Source organism: Drosophila eugracilis, unplaced genomic scaffold (assembly GCF_018153835.1).
Source record: "Drosophila eugracilis isolate 14026-0451.02 unplaced genomic scaffold, ASM1815383v1 contig_1197, whole genome shotgun sequence".
Lineage (NCBI taxonomy): Eukaryota > Metazoa > Arthropoda > Insecta > Diptera > Drosophilidae > Drosophila > Drosophila eugracilis.
The window spans coordinates 3,391,548-3,413,660 of NW_024571981.1; the positions used below are offsets into that span (position 1 = coordinate 3,391,548).

At 43.5% G+C, this 22,113-nt stretch overlaps 2 protein-coding genes across 2 annotated transcripts; one reads left to right on the top strand and one right to left on the bottom strand.

Moving 5' to 3' along the window:
• Positions 1-1,408: 1,408 nt before the first annotated feature.
• LOC108103517 (cytoplasmic dynein 2 heavy chain 1) lies at positions 1,409-20,237 on the bottom strand. The gene is given in 26 exon segments (XM_017209028.2): positions 1,409-1,691; positions 2,466-2,771; positions 2,829-4,207; positions 4,271-5,571; positions 5,629-6,949; positions 7,006-7,461; positions 8,115-8,217; positions 8,277-8,390; positions 8,622-8,738; positions 8,810-9,737; positions 9,799-9,933; positions 9,988-10,113; positions 12,833-13,722; positions 13,893-14,075; positions 14,304-14,987; positions 15,044-15,304; positions 15,367-15,583; positions 15,655-17,564; positions 17,622-18,045; positions 18,115-18,643; positions 18,703-19,163; positions 19,217-19,286; positions 19,289-19,345; positions 19,416-19,500; positions 19,769-20,085; positions 20,150-20,237. Coding segments are annotated over 26 exon segments (12,684 nt in total). The 5' UTR covers positions 20,187-20,237; the 3' UTR covers positions 1,409-1,418.
• Positions 2,030-12,786, top strand: LOC108103518 (putative mediator of RNA polymerase II transcription subunit 12). Its single transcript, XM_017209029.2, is given in 5 exon segments — positions 2,030-2,235; positions 7,735-7,881; positions 10,304-10,450; positions 10,690-11,440; positions 11,443-12,786. Coding segments are annotated over 5 exon segments (1,554 nt in total). The 5' UTR covers positions 2,030-2,130; the 3' UTR covers positions 11,847-12,786.
• Positions 20,238-22,113: the final 1,876 nt, after the last annotated feature.

A 22,113-nucleotide genomic window follows, 5' to 3' on the forward strand; every position in this document is an offset into this window, starting at 1 on the left:
GATGGCGATGCTTGTAGGCTGGCAAGGATTACAAGGATATAACCATTTCGCCCCAACATTTGTCAAACCCTGCGCCAGCCAAAGGATATCAATTTGTGCATGTAAGTGTGAAGTACGGACACGGCCGCCCATCAACTACAAATTAGACATACGAAATTTAATCGTCAATGCGAATTTCAGGGGCTTTAGGCAGGGGAAGGGGCCACATAATTAAGCTGCAACTTTGTGGGGATTATCCAATGCGAATTCCACATAACCATACCGCAAGCTTTTAACATTAAATGCGATGAACTATTTGGGCAAGTTGGTAATCCAACATTGCGGTGGGGCAAATAGTTTAAGGGTCTAATAAATGTGGTTTTGGTTTGCAAATATGATGGGAATTAGTATGAATGTGAAGGGTATTCATTAAAAAACATATTAATACTGTTTTTTGTTGATTTAAAAGTGTTTTCAGGGATGCGAAGTTTGAAATACAAAAGATTAGAATAAAAATATTACATTAACTCTACATTTTAACTCATTTCAATCTACAACCTTATCCCTTAAGCCTAAGTCCTTAATTCCAATCTAAGAAATTGCCATTTGAAACGTAATAAATTATATATCAGAAATAGCCAAAAGCACAACAAGTTAAGAAAGCCGTACAACAAAATCTGAGATTTCTTGCATAGCTAAATGTGCAAAATGTGTTAACAAACTGCCACGCCCACCGATTCGTAGGCACTTTGATTTGTGCGTAGGGCAATTTATTTGCCACAGAAGCTGCCTTCCACGCCCCCCAGCATCTGCTAACCTCGCCCTTCGTTTTCATCTTCCTCTTCCTGCTTTCCTTCGGGAGGCACTTTACACTCAAATTGTGTTAATTTGCATATTGGAAACTTTTGCCTAATTGAACATAATGCCACTTAATTAAAGTTAAGACAAGTTTTTGACGGTAAAATGGTTTTGTGCCCACGGGGGCAGAGGGGATGTCTTGGCAACTAAAAGTATGGCTATACATTTATGGCAGTTTGTTGTTGAAATTTACGGCAATTAGTTTAATATGAGCAGATTATGAGGGACACAGGACGCAATAAAATCCCTTTTCGGCACTGGGAAATTAATTTTTGGGGGCGTCCCCGAATAAGCACAGACACTGAAACATATGGAAATCAATTAGCACTTGGGAGTCAGAGTCCTGGTCTTAAATGTTTAATGACCCCCTTTGCTGTTTGTGTTTTGCTGTCTAATTGTTAGCTGGTTAAATATTTATTAACAATTAGTATGGACTGGAAACGCGAGATGGTAAAGGGGAAAAATCATAACTAGTTCACTTTAAGGGAAAAGTTTCATGATGATTGTTTTTAAATGTTTATTTATTTAGTTTGATATATATCATTACTTTTAGATATTTTCGTATTTATATTATTAGATCCTTAGTAATCTTCAACGATTAAAGCTGTTCCAGCCAGGAGAATCTGCTCTGAGGTGCCCGTTACATTATCAACATTTAGATGGCAAATCAACTTGTCCCGAGAGCTCCGAGAATATAAGGGCAATTTGGGATTCGTTTCGTTCTTTTGTTTAGGATATAACGAATTTTTACCATATTTTGAAGGGTTGGTAGTAGATTGACTAGCCTCTTCCTTTATCTTGTAGCTGATGTAAAAGGGGTTCGATTTATCCATTCCACTTTTGGCGCCATCAATCTGCAATAGAAGAGGTTTGAATGATGATTAAAATAAAATATCAAACCGTGCAATATTCTTTATCTTAAAGGATTGTATCAAAAATTGTAAATAATAGATTTAAAAAGTGATTTTTAATTAAATTAAAGTGCCTTTTAATTCTAGCTAACTTAGCTAGTACACCCACATACATCACAGAGTAATTCACCACCTAAGCCCAGTACAACACCCGCACACAGTTTACACTGAACTTTACAGTATCAAAGTTTTACACCTCCTAGCAAATTCACCAACCGGTCGTATCGATATAAATAGGTTTCGGTACCACCTCTAATGATACCCCTCCTCCAACGATATACGATAGCTAGTGCCGGAATGTCAATCAAATGAAAACAAAAAAAAGCGGCGTGAGAAAACTGAAAAGAACGGCCAGACAGCGAATATTTGCTCGTTAATTGCGATGCATTGCACTGAGACGGTGGAAAGAAAGCCGGAGGTGCCGGACTATGGACACGCAAACATGGAGACGGCGATGGAGACGCACTTTATGGCCAAAATGGGGAAGGTGAGACAAAGACTCTACGAGGGAGGCGGGGTGAAATCAATCTTGGTCGCAGAGGCCGCAGATGTAGGACCCAAGTTGAATATTAAGATTTCTAAGAAGTTACATGAAACCAGATCATAAGGATTCTAATTAAACTTTATATATAAACCAGACAAAATCAAAAAACTGGTTAGGAAATTATACAAACAATTTGTTTGTTTTAACATCTTAAAAAAAATTGTTTTACTCACCTTCAAAGGCGCCAGCTTTAGTATTACATCTGAGGAATCTGCATCCGAATTTAATGGCCCACAAGTCCGCAGCTCTAACCTTTCGGTGGAAACAGCCAACTTTCGTGATTGCAGCAATTTCAAACAGGCCAGAAGGTTTTCACAGTTAAAGACCTGGACGAGGTTGATTTCCTCTCCAAATTCCAGATTCCGTTGCTCCCGAAATCGCAGTTCGGCAGCTTGAGCTCGAATAATGAGGGCTCTTAAAAAGTCCACGGCACTGTTACTGCCAGGTCCGCTCCATAGCTTCAACCAACTGGCTGGGATCTAGAAATAAATTAAACTAGTCAAAAAAAATATAATTTATATATAAAAAGTCGCTACCTGCTGCTCTGCCAGAGCTCTCAGAGAATTGCCATCCACGTCCTGTGAGTCCTTGAGCCAAGCATGCATTTGGGATAAGGTCTGGTGAACAGTGCCGTATAGGTCAGCACCAACTTTCAGTTCAGCCAGCACAAAAAGTGACCAAGGGGATTCCCCAGAATTGGCTTTCACCTCCTTAGCTGTTTGAATTATGGTACACGACCCAGCTAATTTCCTCCACAGATTTAATAGAGGTTTAATTTGCTGCTCCAACTTTTGGCGATCAGTTAGCTGATCACTTCCCCTAGATTTTCCTGTACCACCCGAACCTCCAGCTGATACCCTACCATAGTGCAATCCCCTTAGTTCCTTTATCACTTTTTTAGCCTGTTCAATCTCACGTTGTTGTTGTGCCTGATTGGCCAAACCATACATACTGGGTTCGTCGTGTTCAGGAAGCTTTTCCAATGTGGCATAATAGTCCTGCAGTTGACTACTAGTCGGTATGGATAGGGAGAGTCCTAAAGGAGACCAGCGACTGCTTAAAACATCTGCTGAGCAGAATTGATTTAGATAGATTCTGAGTATCTCCAAGTCCCTTAGGTTATTGACTCTTCCACCAAAAGCCAGAGCTTCACTTAGACGTTGTAAAAGCAGCCAATCGCATTTTCCAGAATTTAATTGCTGGTCCAACCACTTAAGGATACCCATTGCCGCCTTTAGATCCGCTTCACCAAATTCATAGTATTTGGACCAGCCTTGCGGTATGAATTGACGCCTTTGTTGGAGTACAGCGGTTAGGATAAAGTAAACCAGTCTCATCTTGAGACTCTTTGGTTGGTTTTTGAAGCTCTGATCCTGTTCAGCTGCGTAGTTCTGAAGCAAACGCAACACAATTAGCTTGAGTCCTTTGGGCTGTTCATATCGTACTTTCAGGCACTTAAAAACGGCAGCCTCGGAAAATCCTTCAGTAGACTCACACAACAGCCACAATCGAAAGTCCTTGGACTTTTTAATTTCACTCAGTTCCCTTTCTATTTGAGTTAGGAATTGCGGCACCAAATGGACATTCTTCACACACAACCAGTGACCATCAATGGCAGCCTGTCGCATTTCCGCGAGAACTCGCTTCTCTGCGCCCTTACCAATGGCCATTTCTTTGTACTTTTGATTGGCCCACTTTCTCAGTTCGGTTGTGGGATCATTTTCTGCCTGACTAATCATCAGAATAGGTCGATCGCAGCTGCTCTGTTGCAGCAACTGCTCCACAGAAGGCTGTGTGGATGCATCTGAAGAAATTCCCAGTAGATCACTGCTCACTTTTCTCAGTTGATGGAGCATCAAGTCGGGTCGAAAAATTTGGGCAATAAGCACACGTTGAAAACTGGATCCCAAGGTAGCTGTAAGTTTGTAAAAATTTTGTTTAATGGGAAGTTATTAACTAAATCGTTTCTCCAACTTACGCAGGATATCATCCGATTGAGCCTCAATGAATCCCCGCCAAATATAGTCCTTTTCCAACTGGAGTTTGCTTCGTAAATCCGGGAACAATTGTACCAGCATGGCCAGTTTTAATTGTGCCTCCTTGGGCATGCAATCGGGTAGTCTTCCCAGCTGGCTCAAAATCATACTGCCATCTGAACTACCCATGAAATTGTTCACAAACAACTCCCACTCTTTGGGGTTGAGTCTATCGGGATATGCCTGATGACAAACCCACAAGGATAATGATAACTGACCATCTCTGGAAGTAGCTCTTGCTAAATTCATGTAAACACTTCTCACTAGTAATTCGTAGACCTTAGACTCCTCTCGCTGATTCTTGGAAAGAGCTCCCAAAAATAATTCTATGTAAACTAAGGCCGATAGTTCATAACCCTGTATTAGACCTGCATAAAATGCGGAGGCCTTCGAGCAAAGTTCCCGAAGAGAACCGAATTCGGCAAGTAGAGTATCCTTTATATGGCCACTTTGCTTAAGGGCCTCATCTATTTGGGCGCTGCTTTGCTTAACCTCATTTAAGCTGGCCAAAAGTTTCTCATTTCGGAGGATATCTCCTTCTGATTTAGAAAGTTCCTCCAAGAGCTTATCTTGCATGTCCATTCGCTTCTTAAGAAGATCTCCCTCCTTTTGTAGGAGCTCTATCCTCTGCTGCTCCAACTCGGCATTTTTCAACACAATCGCCTTGGACATTAATTGATCGGCTAATCCAGCTGCTGTTACCGTAAATCTCAGAAGATTAAGTTGACTTCTCTGCTCTTCAGGTAAATCCAAACGATGGGATTTACTTATCAATACCAATTGGAAACTCTCATGAAGATCCACCAACTTTGTGCCAATAGCTAATTGTCGCTTGTTAAATCTTACATAAATATGACCCTGGAGTAGTTGCAGGATAGGGGGACGCAGTTGCTCGCAGTCTGTCACCAGAAGAGTCTTTCCAAACCGAACTGCTAGTTCTAACTGATAGGATAGCCTCTCGTTACCGTGGGTGGTTAACTCGCAGGGTTTTCCGTTTCCTTTGAGATGGGCCATTAACCACTCGGCTGCTGTCTGTGTGGGATCCAAAAGCAGAGGAATAGGACATGCTCCATAGGGTAGGGATAGCATTTCTCTGAGAAGAGCAGCACTTTCAATGATTTGTGCATCTCGGGCCAAGCCCTGGCTCTCCCAAATAATCTGCTGTTGCTCCGTGAGCAGGGATCCCCGAAGATCGAAGTTGGAGGACAGATGAAAGTCTGCCGCCAGACGTTTGATTGAGGAGCTGTAAGTTTGATATAATTAGATCTACAAATACGAGAGCACTTCCCTCTTAACTCACCTTCTCTCTTCCAGGCCCAATCCGGCATAGTAGTTAACAGCCATGGCTATCAAAAGAGTCTTTGCATCCAGTGTTTTGTGTGCTTTTTTAAGCTCCGCCAACTGTCCACTCCAGGTAGCATATTCTGCACTTAGTTTTCCGACCAAAAGTTCTGCAGCCTGCAAGGTTCCACTGGCCTCCTGGAGTCTTAGCTCCAAAACAGCTGCTTCTTGGGTATAAGTTTGTAGTTTGGTCGATAGCTGCTTAACCCTTTTATCCACGTCGTCCAATCCACTGGCCAACTCCTGCATTTCGTCTTCGGCTGCATTCAGATTTTTCTGCAATTCATTCTGTTCCCTTTCGAGGGGCTTGATACTCTGGATCACTCTGGAATATCGAACACTAGCCTGCACCCAAGCAGCAAGGGGAGCAGCTGCTGCTGAAGCACGCTTGGCGTTTTTGGACTCGTAGGAATCACCTTTTGCCAGGAGTAATCTTTCAACGGCTTCGCAATTTTCCGGGCTAATCCGAGCTGGATCCAAAGATCTTATATCCTCTTTAACGCCCCTTTTGGCCAGAAATGTTTTCATGCTGTTCCAGGATGTATCTCGTATGCCCATTAATCGAAGCACACCTTCCAGAATATCCCGAACAGTCTCTGGAGGAGCACGTAACGATCTGATTTCGGATAGAGCTTCCGATTTTATTTGGCCCACTGCATTACTGGCCTCGGCCAGTATTGGTTCCACTTCTGCCAATTCCTGTTGGATTTCCTTTTGACGAACCTTCAATTGTTCGCTGCTCTTTTGAGTTTGTTGTTTCAGTTCCAACATACTAGACTTCTGTTCATTGGCATTTCTCATTGTTGACGAAATCATTTCCAGAGCTTCGTTGGCCAATTGTCGCTTTTCACCCAATGCCTGCTCCTGTGCAGCTGCATTGGATTTTAGGGTATCCACCAAAGCGTGCGCCGAAGCCAGTTTATCAACACCCATTTGTAGTTTTCCCAATCTCTGATCGATTTCATTGGCTGCATTGCTGTAGATGTGGAAGTAACTACGGATAAGTTGGTAGTATCTTTGGGATGGTTCATCTGAGGGTAGTTCATCCGATATGTCTGCAAAGTGACTGCAAGCGGGCACTTTGCCACGCCCACTTCCCACGGACTCGTTAAGCAATTCTATGTATTGCTTGGGTAGAATAGCAAGGGTTTCCCTCGATTCTCCTCTCACGTAAAGTAAATCCATTTGACGATGCAAGGCAGGAAAGTTGTTGAAATACTCCTGTACTGTGGCACTATTGGGATCCAAAACGAGGATGATGTGGAGGTACTCACGGGCACCTAAAGATAGAATTAATAATACTCCTATCATAAAGCTGGGTATATAAAATACTTACGTTTCATAAAGTATGCCCCCAAAGATTCTTGATATCCCTCGAGCTGTGCCGCCTGCTTTAGGGTACTGGCCACGGTTTCAAGATCATCGCCAAAAAGCTCAAGAATTTCGCTTCCCTCTAGCAGGGCTTCAATGGGCTTCAAAATATCTGGCACATAACTCAGCCAACAATGTTCGATGAGAAGATAACTCATCTGCTGTTCCAAGGCAGCCGTTTGCATGGCCACCTTAAGATCGTTATAGAATTCGGGAAGGTCGTAGGAGGGACCCCCTTGCAAAGTTATCACCTTAGCCTCCTGCAACGTAGCCGCCGTGTATATGGCGTCCAGGTGTCTTCCACCAGATTGATTCAAAATAAGCATGTGGGCATCGGTTCGTGATAGAACTCTGGTTATTCTAGCAGTGTTGTTCAGAAGTTCCTCTGTGATGGGTGCAGTTATGCTGTAGCTTTCGGCATCTTGGGGAAATCGGGGAATATTTTTAGTTTTTTTTGTTTCTTGCTTTTCCGAATAACTTTGTAATAACTTTTTAAAAATTAATAGAAACTATCCCTCCGGTATATACTATCCCCTGCCGATTAAAAACTGTCTCATGAAACATCCTTGAAGTTGACCCCTACGAATCATTTTCCTTTTCATCCACTACTAAAAAAATATTTTTTCCTGTAATACTGTAAAACTTATCAAAAAACCGATGCCCAGCGAAACTAAATGGTTCTGTGTACTTTCAGTGGATGACCCCCGAGGAAGAAGCGCGTCAAAAGTTCATCATGCGAGAGCGGGATCGCGAGCGGAAGCGGATCAAGCGCTTAAATCCCGAGTACCGGCAAATGGAACGCGAACGGGATCGGTTTCGCAAGCTGACGCCCAGGCCCAGTGTAGTTATCCCCGATTACCCCAAAAATATCACCCATCTCCTCCTCTTGTCTTGAAACTGCGGAATATCCACTAGGAAACTTCAACTGATGCGTGAGCAGAATTCGGACTTTTAAAGTTTATATTACAGTTGGTTTAAATGTGGTGTAGGAATATTTCTAAATTATAAAATATTTCTATTTTAAACATTTGTTTAAAATGTTTAAGAAAGGGGACCTTAATTTTTCATACTCACTGCAAATAGTCACTTGACGCTGAACTTCCTCAAGCCACTCGTCATGGGTTAGGCAATGCAGTTGACCCCGCGACTTTTGAGACTTAGGCACGAAAAACACTTTCTAAAAGATTCGATATCATTAGCTGAGTTTTCCTTTAGCAAATCCGAAACTAAACTTGCCTCTTTGCCGTAGTACTTGCGCATCGTTTGCTTGAGTATCGCCTCGAATTGCTGGACATGCTCTTCGCTAATCAATCTATCGCGGAACATGCCTAAAAGCTCGCAGTAGAGAGCCTGTAAGGAAAAGCACATTTTTAATCAGATTAGCCATAAACTGGGAGAAAATATTTCAGTTGAAGTGACCTTGTCTTCAAAGGAGAAATTTAAATTTTAAATATTTTTATGGAATATAAATTTGTTTTCCTTTATGAGATTTAAAATTAATTTTGAAAATTGACATTGTTTTTTTTAGGGAATTGTTTTTAAATGAACCTTCCCATTTTTTTCTCACTGTGCAAAACATACCTCAGTAAAATCATTGGCGGGGTAAAAGACGAGAGTGTCCAGCAGCTTCATGATGCATTTGGGACTGAACTGGTAGTGGGCCTGCCTGCCTCCCACGGTGGTAAAAGTCGCCTGGAGCTATAACAGGGTAAAGTCAATTAGCAGGTCCTGCGATGATGTATTCCAGGATGTGAGGTGAGGATACCAACCTTCTCGAAGCACTCCATCAGGCTTTCGCTGACGTGCTGCAAATTTACCCCGGACCCTCCTCGATTTCTCGTGCTCCTGAAGTGCTCTTCCAAAAGTGATTCCAATCGCCGCTGGACAATTTCTAGCATATCCTGGCTTGTGGGCCGGGAAACTCGCAAAAACTGATTGATGGCAAAGTAGCGCGGTGCTATTTTCCCAGGATTTCCGCTAATGGAGGCACATATTTGCAACCCACTCACCCCTATCCATTCGAGATTCTCGGCGTAAAAGCCTCCGCGTTGTGCCAACTGGAGTAGTAGTTCTACCACTTCACAAGCTCCCCAAGAATCCTGTTGGCAGAGATCCAAGTTTTTCATGAAGAGCACTAATCTGGCTTGCTTTGGACGAAACTCTCTGCCTTTGATTCCACTCACTGTGACGCAGTGCGTTTTCAATGTGTGTAAAATATAGCTAGGAGTTAGTTGGGTGGAACAGTTTATGGTAGCTAATTGATAGCCAGAGTTATCTAGCACTGCTCTTTGGATCAGTAGTGTTTTGCCAGATCCACTTGGACCAATTAACAGAAAGGGTGAGATTACATTTCCCTGCGGTTTCAGCAGGGTTTCTAGTATGTCCAAATATGATTTCATATAAGATGTTATTATTAATTGAGAGCCTTTTTCTGATACTTCCATCGCATCTACAGGATATTGTTCCAGGGAATTTTTCCGGGCATCATAATATGTTAGCTCCGCGTAGTTGAGGTTGGCTATGTAAAGATTGGCGCGCTTTAGTATCAGTTGGGCAAACTCTTTCTGCAGAGCGTTGGGTATGTAACCAAATAGAGCACGAAGAGTCGCTGCTCCATATTCCTCTAGAGATTGGGAACCACGGAGTTGTAATAACAAGGAACGCAGGAGATGGACACGATTTATACCGGGTAGATGACTGAAGGAAATTACGTTTTACAATTTTTGAATTTTATTTTTAGAAATACTAGCAACTTTACCTTAACAAAAGTTGACTTTCGAGCCAATCCACGGCATATTGAAAATTGCCATCTACGTAATTCTGCAACAGATCACCATAGGGTTCCTTTGACAGCTCATGTTTAAGTATCTCCTCAGCTGGATAGTAGTCATAGCTATTTTAATTGGGTAGTATGTAATAGTGTCCGTGATTATTAATTTAAACTCACCTCATGTTGACAATCCCCATCCTAGAAATTGTTGCCGGTGAGGCGTGCCTCAAATCGTCTGTTTCGAAAATAAAGTTGACGTTACTTCCGAATTGAATCCTCCAGCCCGATGGCAAAGTTAAGAGCCTGCAAGAAATCACATTTTATTATACGAAAAGATATTCTGTATTCAAGACAAGATGGAAGGAGAACATACTACCGCATAAGACCACGTTTAGCCACACAAGAACACTGCCCGAGATTCAGATTCAGATCGAGACACGACCCATTCTGCTGACTGCCGTTTGCCAACCAACCACTCTCTCTGTAATTTCAGCTGATGACCCCCGAGGAGGAGGCCCGCCACAAGTTCATCATGCGTGAGCGGGATCGCGAGAGGAAGCGGATCAAGCGCCTCAATCCCGAGTACCGGCGAATGGAACGCGAGCGCGATAGATTTCGCAAGAAGGCACGACGTGCTAACGTAGCATTTTTCCAATATTCTATTATTTATAAACATTATCCCACACTCGTACACTTGAATCACACGACACACACACATACTCACATGGCTTGAGAGAATAGGGGGTAGGGGTTTAGAAGATCCCGGGACCGTTGACACTTCTTGAACCCTCCGAACCAGACAAACCCCCACAGTTTTTATGGCCCAAAACACTGTGCTTTAATATGTTTCCCCCCTTCTTTATCTCTCTCCGATTGCAGTTGACTCCCGAGGAGGAACTGCGACTGAAAATGATCCAAAGAGAGCGGGATCGAGAAAGAAAACGGATCAAGCGAATGAATCCTGAATACCGGAGGCTGGAACAGGAACGTGATAGGGACAGAAAAAAGGCGAGAAGAGCCAATGAAGCATTCAGGCAGCTGGAAAAGCTGAGAGATAAGATCCGAAAAGATCGTAAGAAAGGCTTACTGCTTACGGACCCGTCACAGTTGCCGCCAGACTTTGCAGCCATGATACCGCCAGTGCCTGTGGTGAAGCCCGAGTTAGGAGTGCCACCAGCCCCGCCGCAAGGTCAGCAGCCCACGCCACAGCTGCAGCAACAACAGCAGTTGCAGCAACATCAGCAGGTGCCACAGCAACAGCAGCAGCATCATCAGCCTCCGCCTACGCATCTGCAGGAGCAGCAGTTGAGTCACCAGCTTGCGCATCAGCGGAACCGAATGATGTCCAGCCAACTAACACAGCTTGCCACGCCCCCCGCCCATGCCTCACACCTGCAGCAGCTAAATAAGTTGCAGCAACTCTACCCGCCCAGGAGTTTCGGCCATCCCGGATTGCCAATCGCTGGGGTGACGCTGATGCCCCAGCTGTGTCATCCCATTCTGCATCAGAACCTTAGTGCCACTTTGTATGCGGGTCCACCGAATGGCATAAAGCAGGAATATGGCCAGGACATCTCCGCCTCAGCGATGGCGGCAGCTCAGGCGGCGGCACTGGCATCGCTAAGGAATCCCCCCAGCAGCAGCAACAGGATGACTCTGATATGGTGATTAATCTCGAGCCAGAGGTCGTACTGCAAACTAGACCCGATGTGAATCCCGCCCAGCCACCGCCGCAACAGCAGCATCATTTCAGTGCCCACCAGCAGCATCAACAGCAGCAGCAACAGCAGCATCATCTTCAGCAACAACAGCATTGTAACATGTTCCAGCATATGGCTCCCCAAGCACATATGCAACATATGCGATCCCTGCCACCGCCGCCTCCGCCCTCGCTAACATTACCGCCACTGCCGCCCCCGCCACCTGCAACACACCAGCATCAGCAACAGCAACCTGCGCCGCCACAGCAACTGCAACTTGCCCCGCAGTTAAATATTCTTGCCTGTAGTCCTAAGCTCAACTCTCTAGCCAGCTAAACGCATACGAAAGTTTGAGGGCACACACGCCTGGAGTTGTGATCTGATTATTTATGTGATTTTCAAATCCCTTAAACCGTATTGCATTGCCGCAAATGCTCGAGCACAAAATGATATCCAACAAGTATTCATGGAGAAAAAGAATGCTAGCTACGTATTAGAAAACATAACTCTACTTGGCAAGTTCATACTATCTCCTTATAAGGCTTATATTTATGTTTAGGTTAAATTCTGTTTTCGAAAAGCTTTTAGTTTTTTTTGTCTATATGATGATGTCATTCTAATGTTGTGAGTCCCTCTTGCTTTAAGCAGTTTAAAAATGAAAGTATTTTCATTAAACCTTTTTTCGTATTTTGTTTGTTAAAGATTATTTAAGGCCACATTTCCTTTTATTACCATAACAAATTAACAACGAGAAAAAATACCAGTAACTTTGTAATGAAAAGACTTTGTGATAAAGTGCCCCCACCCTAAAGCTATATAAACCTAAACTATTATGTCAACTATCCTGTAGTATTCACAACTCTCAAGGATGTGTGCCAACATCTTAAACGCACACACTCGCACTGAAAAAACACCCATGTTTTTTTTTTATGTATTTTAAGAAAACGCCATTTGAAAAATGCCGATACGTATTATGTTGCGTTACGCAAACCACATTACGTTACTTTAGTGGGCTTCCCCGTCATAATTTGTTTATGTCGTCAACCTTCAAGCATTTCTTTGTTTTCTAGATCTGTACGTATTTTAGCAGCTAAGTGATAGATGATACAATATATGCTAGATTAGGATACGATATCTACAATACGATATAACGATAACTGTATACCTATACGATATAATGATATAGTATGGCCGGCCGCGAAATAATTATTACGAATTTATGCGCAAAAACAAGCGAAATATAAGCAGCAAAACGAGTTTTGCTAAAAATTAAAAAGAGCGTATTTATGAAACTTGTTATCGGAAAAGTTAGTATGACTTACTTGTTATCGTCTAGAACCGAGTTGAGTGCCTCTATCCATTCTGGATCGATGCTTCCGTCGCACACGATCCACGAGTGGATTTGCGATGGCTCTTGATTGACTGCCACCGCTGTGTGGGTGAGTACACCGTCCTGCCATTGACGAGTATCGGCATCCAGACGTCCCAGCAATTGAATCCGACTCATGGACTTCGGACTGATGGTGTGCACTTTTAGTTGGGATCCACTCAGAGCTTGTTTAAGGAGCGCCATGATAGTGGACTTTCCACATCCTGGTGGTCCCACTAATACCACTCCCATCCGTTTTTGAAGCTGTTCGTGCAGTTGCAAAGCCTTTTCAATTTGCCTCTCACTTCGACAGAGTCCCAGTTGCGCAAAAGCGGCGGATAGAGATTGATGGAGCAGAGTTTCTGGCGCGGGTGAGCTGCCAATCTCGGGGAAAACATTTCGGAGCAGCATCTCAAATCGAGTGACATCGTGGGGGGCCAGCTTGGACATGGTGGATGAACGCAAACAGCGAACCACCACCGACATCTCCTCGTTAGCAGTAGTCTGGTTGTTTTCCTCACTGGTTAATTGTCCCCTCAAACCCTCCCCGCATACCAGCAGTACAGTCTTCAGTTCCCGAAGTCCCCAATCGTAATGCCTCTGGGCAGATAGCATCTTGCCACACAAATCGAACAGCTCTACAATGCGGGATGCAATGGCAGAGGCCTCGGAAAAACCTTCGACGAAGAGCATAACCCGGGCGATTTCCCCAGGCTCCGGCTGCTGCATCACAATGGGTCGGAATAGGGCCTGGATGTTGCCGGGAAGCTTTTGGCGACCACCGTACTCGCCTCCGGCCGGATTCAGGGTTACAAAGATGCCGCAGTGTTGATTAAGCTGGACCTGTATTATAGTTTTCAAATATTATATTTTCTTGTGTTGTGTTTCGCTTTGAATATTCTGTATGTGTGCGAGGATTCTCTAAATCAACCCAATGCACCTGTTAGCAAACCCTACCAATCAAGCCATAATTCCTGCCACAAGAACGTCAACCAATAACTCATCCTGCTCACCTGTCGTTCACCAATCTGGACGCTATTGGCTCTTTCCTTCAGGGCGCTCTGGATGGGTTGAATCAGCATGGAGATGGACGAAAGAGTGGCCTCCTGTAGTCGGTTGAACTCGTCAAAGCAGCCCCATGCCCCGCAGCGTGCCAAGCCAGTGAGGATGAGGCTCATCGATTCGGCGTCCACATTCTGCAAACAATCCATAGCATAATGATGTATAGCAAGAGAATTATCATGCACTCAGGAAAAATAGGGGTATTTGTATGGGGAGACTTTAAAATTGTTTTAACAACACCACATTATTTTTTAATTTCATCAAGTTTTTGAGATAATAATTTGTAGTACATTCTTAAGTTCAATTTGAAAACTTCAGAAAAAATATATAGGGATTCTTCTGAAAAGTCTACCCTCACTCACCTCGTCGCAATTGAAAACCAACACCAAACGACCCAGCATGGCCCCCAAGGCCTTGACGCACTCCGTCTTCCCCGTGCCAGCCGGGCCAAAGGGATTACCGCCCAGGCCCATGTGCATAGCCTGCGTGAGGATGAGATAGCAACGGTGGGTGAGCCGCGTGTGCACCAACTTGCTGGCCTGGCCTAGAAACTCGTAGGCGTATTCGAATTCGGCATAAACCATGCGGACGCAAACTTGTCGATTGGTATTAACTCCGCCCGATGTGCCACCCATTTTCCCAAGGTAATATCTGAGTTGACACAGCCAGTGCCAATCGCTGGTGTGGACCACATTGTGTTTCTGAAGCTGCTCCACCACCCCGGAGTAGTGTACTAAGTCCAGAAGAAGGGCTCTTAGTTTGAGGCTGATCAGCGTTCCGTTTTGGGATTTGTGTTTCAGGGCAGCCAGGTGGGTGATTTCATCCTTTAGCTGCTGCTGCAGTTTTCCCAACGTCATGCCACCAATGGCCTGTTCCGCCTGGCGAGTGAAGTGAAGCGCCCTGGATGTGGCCAACACCTGGCTGGCATAGGTCTTAAGGATGTTCTCCCCAAGGTTATCACTTCCGCCGGTGGTGTTGGTGTAGCACTCGTAAATTTGATCACGCAGAGTATCCTGCACTACTGCCACTAAATGATTTAGCCACCTCTGCAAATAATTTACATAAGTATTTAAATTTTATAGTTTTCGGACAAGTAACTCACCTCGATGTCGCCCTTCATCTCCACGGGCTGGTTTAGCTTGAGCTCATCGCCTTCGGCACTGTGCACGGATATAATGCTGTACTGATTAATATCGGAGGTAGGATTAGAAGCCACCTGCCGGATGCTCAGGCTTTGGCAGCCGGGGAACAGTTTACGGATATGCCTTTGGATGACATCTGCATCCTTGCTGGCCTGTCCAAGCAGCTCGAGTAGATCATCATCGCCCAGGAAGTAGAAGCGGGGGAAGGAGTTGCGTTTATCCTGCGGAAGGGAAATATATCCTGATTAAGTGTACAATTGGTTTGATTGCTTAAGCCACTCACGGTTATGTAGCTCATCAGGTTTTGCTGGCACCTGGCCAATTGGGTCTCCAGTGCATTGACGATGGTGGTAATGTTATTAATCTTTGTCAGAGAAGTGACTCGCGGGTCCATTTCGATTTCCCGCATCACGAAACGAAAGTCTTTGTCGATGCGCTTAAATAGTGCCTGTTCCTGTTGCAGGGTTCCAGATCCAAAGACTGGCTCTAAGTACACCCAACTGGAAAATATTCGTGTTTTATTGAATACTAATAGGTATTAACTTAACATAACTTTAAATTCTGTACTCACCGTCTTTGGGAATGATTTAAGCTACTTAGAAGTGCATCTAATGTGTTTAAACGACTCTCCCAAAGCTCAGCCTGATCAGAAAAGCTATCGAAAGCAGCGGAGTTCTTGGCGGATTGCAACAGGGACTGATTATCCCCTATCTTGTTCAGCACCTCCTGGTAGTCCTTGATCAGGGAAACACTCTGGCCAGAAGCATCCGTTCTAGTGATCAATTTCAATTGGGCCGTGACTGACCACTGATCGAGTTCCACCAGTGCCTGTCGCACAATTTGTTCACTAGAAGCTTGTCTGACTATACTGCTGATCTCTTGAGCAGCCGATTGAAGGACATCGAAATCCTGTAAGATATCCTGAAGGAGAATAGAATGCAGTGGCTTGGGATCCTTGTGTTTAAGAAGCTGAAATATCCTAGCCCAGTGGCGTTCACTCAAAGAATCCGATTGAAGTTGTTGAAGAATTGGCAATGCCGACTGAATGCGCTCCACCTGCTGCCGGATTCTTTTGGAGGGCAAATCAATCGAGGCATGAACGGAACTCTCCCACTTGCCAATAAACTCATTCAGGACATAAGGACGTCGCCTGTAAATGGCCCATTCCTCCTGAAGAATTGGCTGCAGTTCAGTGAGAAAACTATCATAGACCTGCCATTGCAGTGATTGCTGCTCCATTTGCTCATCTATTTCTATGAAGGGATTAAGCATTTCTGATGGGAATTCCATGTTAAACTTGGAGCACTCCTCCAGCAAACTCTTCTTTTTCTCCTGCAGTTGTTTCCAGTGCTGTCTGCGTTCCTTGAAGACCTCCAAAGTAGAATTCTCATTGGCCTCCAGTTCAGATATTGTGGATTCCCATCTGAGCAAAAATTTTTCTGCTTCGTTTTTGAGATTTTGCAATTGCGTCTCGGCCTGATTTTTGATTATGTCTACTTGTCGTTGGAGAATCACAGCATGATTATCCAGAAGAGGGTGCAGTTGTTCCCATTGTTGCACGATTCCGGTGAGAGCGGTGACCCTTTCCTTGCACCAACCTGCCAGACAGGCATCCTTTTCCCTTACCGCCTCCAAAGTTTTCTCGATATGCGGTAGCTCACTCATTATCTTTTCGTACTTCATTCCCGATTGGCTAATGCTGCCCTCATCCATGGGCACGTTTTGAAGAAACTGCAGGGCGCTCTGCAGGAATTCCTGGATTGAACTCACATCCGTCAGGATAGCTGTTCTCAAACTATTCGCCAGAGACTCCCAATAACGTCTGCTGATGTATTCGATATCAGATCTCAAAGGCAGCACATTGATCACAATGCAATCGATGGATTCCTCCGCCTGCTGCAGCTTTGCAAATTGTTGACTGAAGTGCTTGCAGGACCTAAAATTGCGATCCCAATCATCGGCTTCATTAAGGTGAATTCCGCAAAGCTGCTCGACGTCCACACAACCCAAGGCGATCCATGGCAACCAAATGGTTTTGAAATCCTCCAGTTTGTCAAACAATTCAGTTGCTCTTTGATATAAGGGTCCAAAATGATTACGGTTCACAGTGACCATGGACTTGAAGAGTTCCTGACTGTGTTCCGATAATCCATGGAAATTACAAGGTCTCTCAATAAAGCGTCTCAGCTGACTGAAGTACAAATCACGAATTTCCTCTTCCGGCGGACTAAACACAAGTTCTCTCTGGCGCAGAATCAGCTTTACATGTATATCCGGTAGTTTGTTGTTCATATCGAGTAAACCAAGAATATATTGATATTCCAGAACTTTGTACAGCTGGTGATCCCAGTGCAGCTTGAAAGCATCCAAGTGGGTATATCCTTGACGTTCCAAAGTAACCACCAGTTCACGGAGATGTCGCAGCTCGTCTTTCCAAATTTGGTTTTGGGTAAAAAGATCGGTGGACATAAGTTTCATGACCTAAGAAAGATACTAGTAATAGTAGTAATATTCTCTATAAGTTTGTTAAGAACCTACTGTCCTCTTGGCCTGCTCATGATATCCCACAAGAAGTGTATTATCCGTGGAGAGTTTGGAAACTGCTTCCTGCAGGATATCAACATATTTCTGGACGGATTTTTCGTCCTGCCAGGCGACTGTTTCGCTTTGGACCAGACGCTGCAGCTCCAAGGCATTTTTCAGCATAATAGGTCGCTGACAGGGAATCATTCGATCTCCAATTGTGTTGTGGAATGTGGCGATCTGCTGCAATCGGCGGGCATAGCACATATATTTGGCTGCATGTGTGGCAGCGGCTCGAAGTTCAAGGGGAACATTATAGCCGAGATTCTCGAACTCGCGTACATCCTGGCAGAAGGTCACCAACTTGGGATTGAAAGTTACGCGCATCAGTTGACGACCTTCTTTTTCGAATTTTACAACCGCTTGATCATCACGAAGTCTGAAGCAATTGAATATAAAGTAATTTTAAATTTGAAAATATCAAAAACAGTAAATGTCACACCCTTACCGCAGCTCTCCGCTTTTGACGGATGTGGAACACTGTCCTGACCAGATCTCAAAGTTAGTGCGAAGTAGGGATTCAGTTTCCTCTTTGATTTCCTGCACTGCCTTGTTGATCTTGTCAAAGCCCTCGCGACCACTTATCAAATGGCTAACCTTCTCGATCTCCTGAATCTGGTGCTGAACTACCTTCAGCCAACGGCACTCGTTGCATATCACTGACAAGTGACCCGTATCCGGTTCCATATTCGAATCCGCCATCGCCTTGCGTAAGTCCTGCAAAAGGATATGCAGCGATTGCAGAAACTGCTCCCTTTCGATGGTCAGCAATTCAAGAACAGCAGGTCTTTGGATAAGAGTCTCATACTTGGAAAAGATGAAGATCACCTGACGTGGATTACTTAGGTGGTTATGCAATTGACCCTTCAAAGCGGCAGCAATTCGTTCATCAATTGGTTGAAGGACCAGTTCAAAGTGCTGCAATGCCTTGTGCCATTTAGTTTGCCCCAATGACGTCGTATCAAAGATGTTGAAGTCTAAAGAAAATCATAATAAATAGTTAAATAAACAAATGTTATTTATTTTATAGACTCACCCGTGAAAGGAGCCTGTTCCTGGAACATTTCCTGCAACTCTGCATCATCGAGTAAGGTGGCAATCTGTTTATAAAGCTGCTTAATATTCCGGATCTCACTGAGTCGTTCCTTAAATTGCTGTCCCCTTTTGGGCACATATGGATCTCCAAGCCACGGATGCTTTACATAATTTGGCCAAAAGAGTCGAGTGAGTGAGTCGCAGAGCTGTATCCAGGCGTCCACCGTATCAATGCTCTGACCCATTAGATTATTGACATGGCTGGAGTTCAAACTCCAAATGTCCTCGGCCAGCAATTGGGTTAAACAAACCTCCAATAGCCGCTTTCCTATGATGTCCAGGAGATCCGACATCCGTTGCTGTGGATAATTGTAGGGCAGTCGCCACAATTCATCTAGATTGTTGTGGGCATGGTCGAGGAACTCTTCTATCGTGCCACTAGGATTATTCCCGTCAATGGTGCTGAGATTGCATATTTAATCGGATTACAATATGATATTTTCATTACTCTTTACCTGATTTGTTTTTCGATATTTTCCAAAACGCCAATGAAAACTTGAGCGGCCTCTCGGTCCAAGCGAGACTGGACTTTTGTCCCAATTTTTGTTTCCAATATTTTATCTCGTCCCGCAGACTTGTAATACCTAGTAAAATAATACAAAATAAGATATAACTTGGCATTGAGATTGTTAGTTGTCAAAAGTGAAAACCCACCGCTCTGTGGTAAACCCAAGCTGGATCCCAAGTTCTGGTGCAAGTTTTCCAGGATTCCACTCAACTCGGGTCCATATTCACTGCGCTAAAAATGAAAAAAAAATATTAGACATAAAAAAGCGCTATAAAAACCCTATCGGAAAAAACAAATTGGATGGCAGGGTGAAGTATAATTGACAAAATGAAATTGCAGACTGGATTGAATTATGCGCAAATGCGATTAAGACTACAGAGAGTGCGACAGCGAGCATGGGAAGTTAAGCCGAGTGAAGGAATTAGCCAGGTAGAATATTACACTAGACTGCACTATACTACACTGGCCAACATACAGACCCACACGTATCTATACTTACCCGGGCTGAGTTGGCAGAGGGCGAGAATACTCGAGAAACAGAATTGTAAATCGACTTGACCAGGCCCCCTTCTAGGGTTAAAATGCCTAGCAGTGGCTCACTATTACCATCCTTGTGATTTTGGCCCACCTGCGGCACCTTGTAGAACAGCAGGCACAGCTCCTCATTCGGTATGCGATGGTGGAATCGGATTTTGCCATCGGATTTACTGTGCACAGCCGAGATGACAGTGTGCTCCTCCTGCTCCAGGAACTCCAGAATCATGGCCGTTTGCTCGTCTAGCTCCGAGCCCGGCAAACGGGCGGAAAAGTATTCCACTTCAGGAAAGCAAAGAAATATTTTTTTCATAAGTTTATGTGGTAAAACCGATATCAAACTCACCAGAAGTATTTATAATAAATTTTGTGCGCTGGGTCATATTGAATTAGGTTTTCTGCTTCCAACGCCTTTTGTTAACTTTCGGTTTCCACCGAAACTCTTTCACTTTTTCCAAAAGCAAACTATTTGTTGTCCTTTTCGGTTGCCATGGGCAACTGCTGCAATGTTGCCTTGAAGTGGTGGGTTTTACACATTAATAAATTTTAAGATATTTTTTATATTAGGTAAATTATTTTAAAATATTATTAAAATTGTGCAATCCCTGTTACTAGTAAAAATAATGTTTTTATAAGGACCTCTTCGAAAATTACCAAAAATTATAGGTTCGACGTTTCTTTCAGTGTATTTGCTTCTGTTACTAAGGATTTTGCTGAGCGTGTTGGTGTTTTTTCCTTGCACCTGTTGTTTGCCTTTGGGCATATGACACGTGTTGTAGTTGCCATGGCTTGGACATGGAGTGAGAGTGCTGGATGGCTTGTGTTTGTCCCTGACTAGTTTTCATGCATCCCCTGGCATTACCTCAATCCACTCTGGACGGATGCACTAAAAATGCCTCAGCAGGTTTATATCATTTGAATGCCCATTAATTGAATTGTGCGGGAGTGCTCGAACAGCTGGGACAGACAAACAGGCATGGACGGGGCATGACCAGATTCGACAGGACGGCTCCTGACTTTCCAAAAGCTGATACAACTCAATTTTGGGCGACAGCAGGTGATGTGACCAGTTTAAGGCAGGAGTATTACATATCAAAAGGCTATAAAATTTATTTTACTACAGAATCATTAAGTTTAGCACAAAGATTTAAGTTACCTTCAAAGATGAAGTAAATTATTTAACATTTATTTAATATTTTTTCTACTTTTATATTTTAAATTTATTATGTTTAATAAAAGCAATATCTTTTATAATTTATGATTTTATTAAATATTTTATGGTAGGACATTCATTTTCTTTATCCCTTTGCATCTTGGGCCAAAGTTCTCGTGATTCTAATCGGATTTTCGGTGAGCTGGGGGATTCAAGTTGGGCCTAAACTTTTGGCATTGGTGGAAAACTTAGTTAGGCCAACTAACTCCGTAAACTATGAGTTAGACTACCGCATATCCCAGGCGAAGGCTCAGCCTACAAAGAACCTAAAGAAACTCCACGCAAATTTAATAACCGATGCAGGTTGGGTGGTCTCGATGATTCACAGGATGTGATGGGTGGTCCACAGGAAAAGCCAAGCTTCAAGCGCTTAAGCTGTCTTCATGTGTTTGATGCAGCAACGCCAAAATGTTTGCTTTCTACTTCCTTTCATGCAAACCCCTTCGCTTTTTCCACACTCTTTTGTTTGCAATCAAACAAAGTTTCATGGGCAAAAAAAAAGGAGAATCCTCTTTAGCTTGCAAAAAAAGTAGACAATTTTTGCTTTTTGTGAAAGAGCTCAAACTGTTAGTACTGTCAACAGTTGAATTGCCATGGCAACTTCCAGCCATTTAAGCAAATTAACTGTATGATTAAATTGTTCATTTATCCTTATACTTTCTCTTTATCATTTTTTGGTAACTTTATGCATAAAGGAAAAGGCAAAATAAGGATTTTCCTTTTATCAATATGTGATATGTCTTAAGATTAAAGTAAGAAAATAGTGATCTGATTAAGACTTACTATTACTATTGCTATTACTTTCGTCACAATTTATGATCTGCATCTCATTAGATCTTCTAAATACCACCAGAAAATCAAAGACAAATCCCTCTAATTGGAAGTTTAATAAAATGGACCGGAGCATTACATGATAAATACCCAAAATGGGCACTAAATTTATTCAATGCTCTGGGTTGATTTAACCTAATAGTCGTGATGGTTGCTCGCTGATGGCGATTTATGTGCTTGGGGTATTTTTATGTGGCTGCCAGGGTTGACAACTACTCGCACTCGTATCGATAATATTTTATGTGATTCTGTTCTTTTTTTATTGC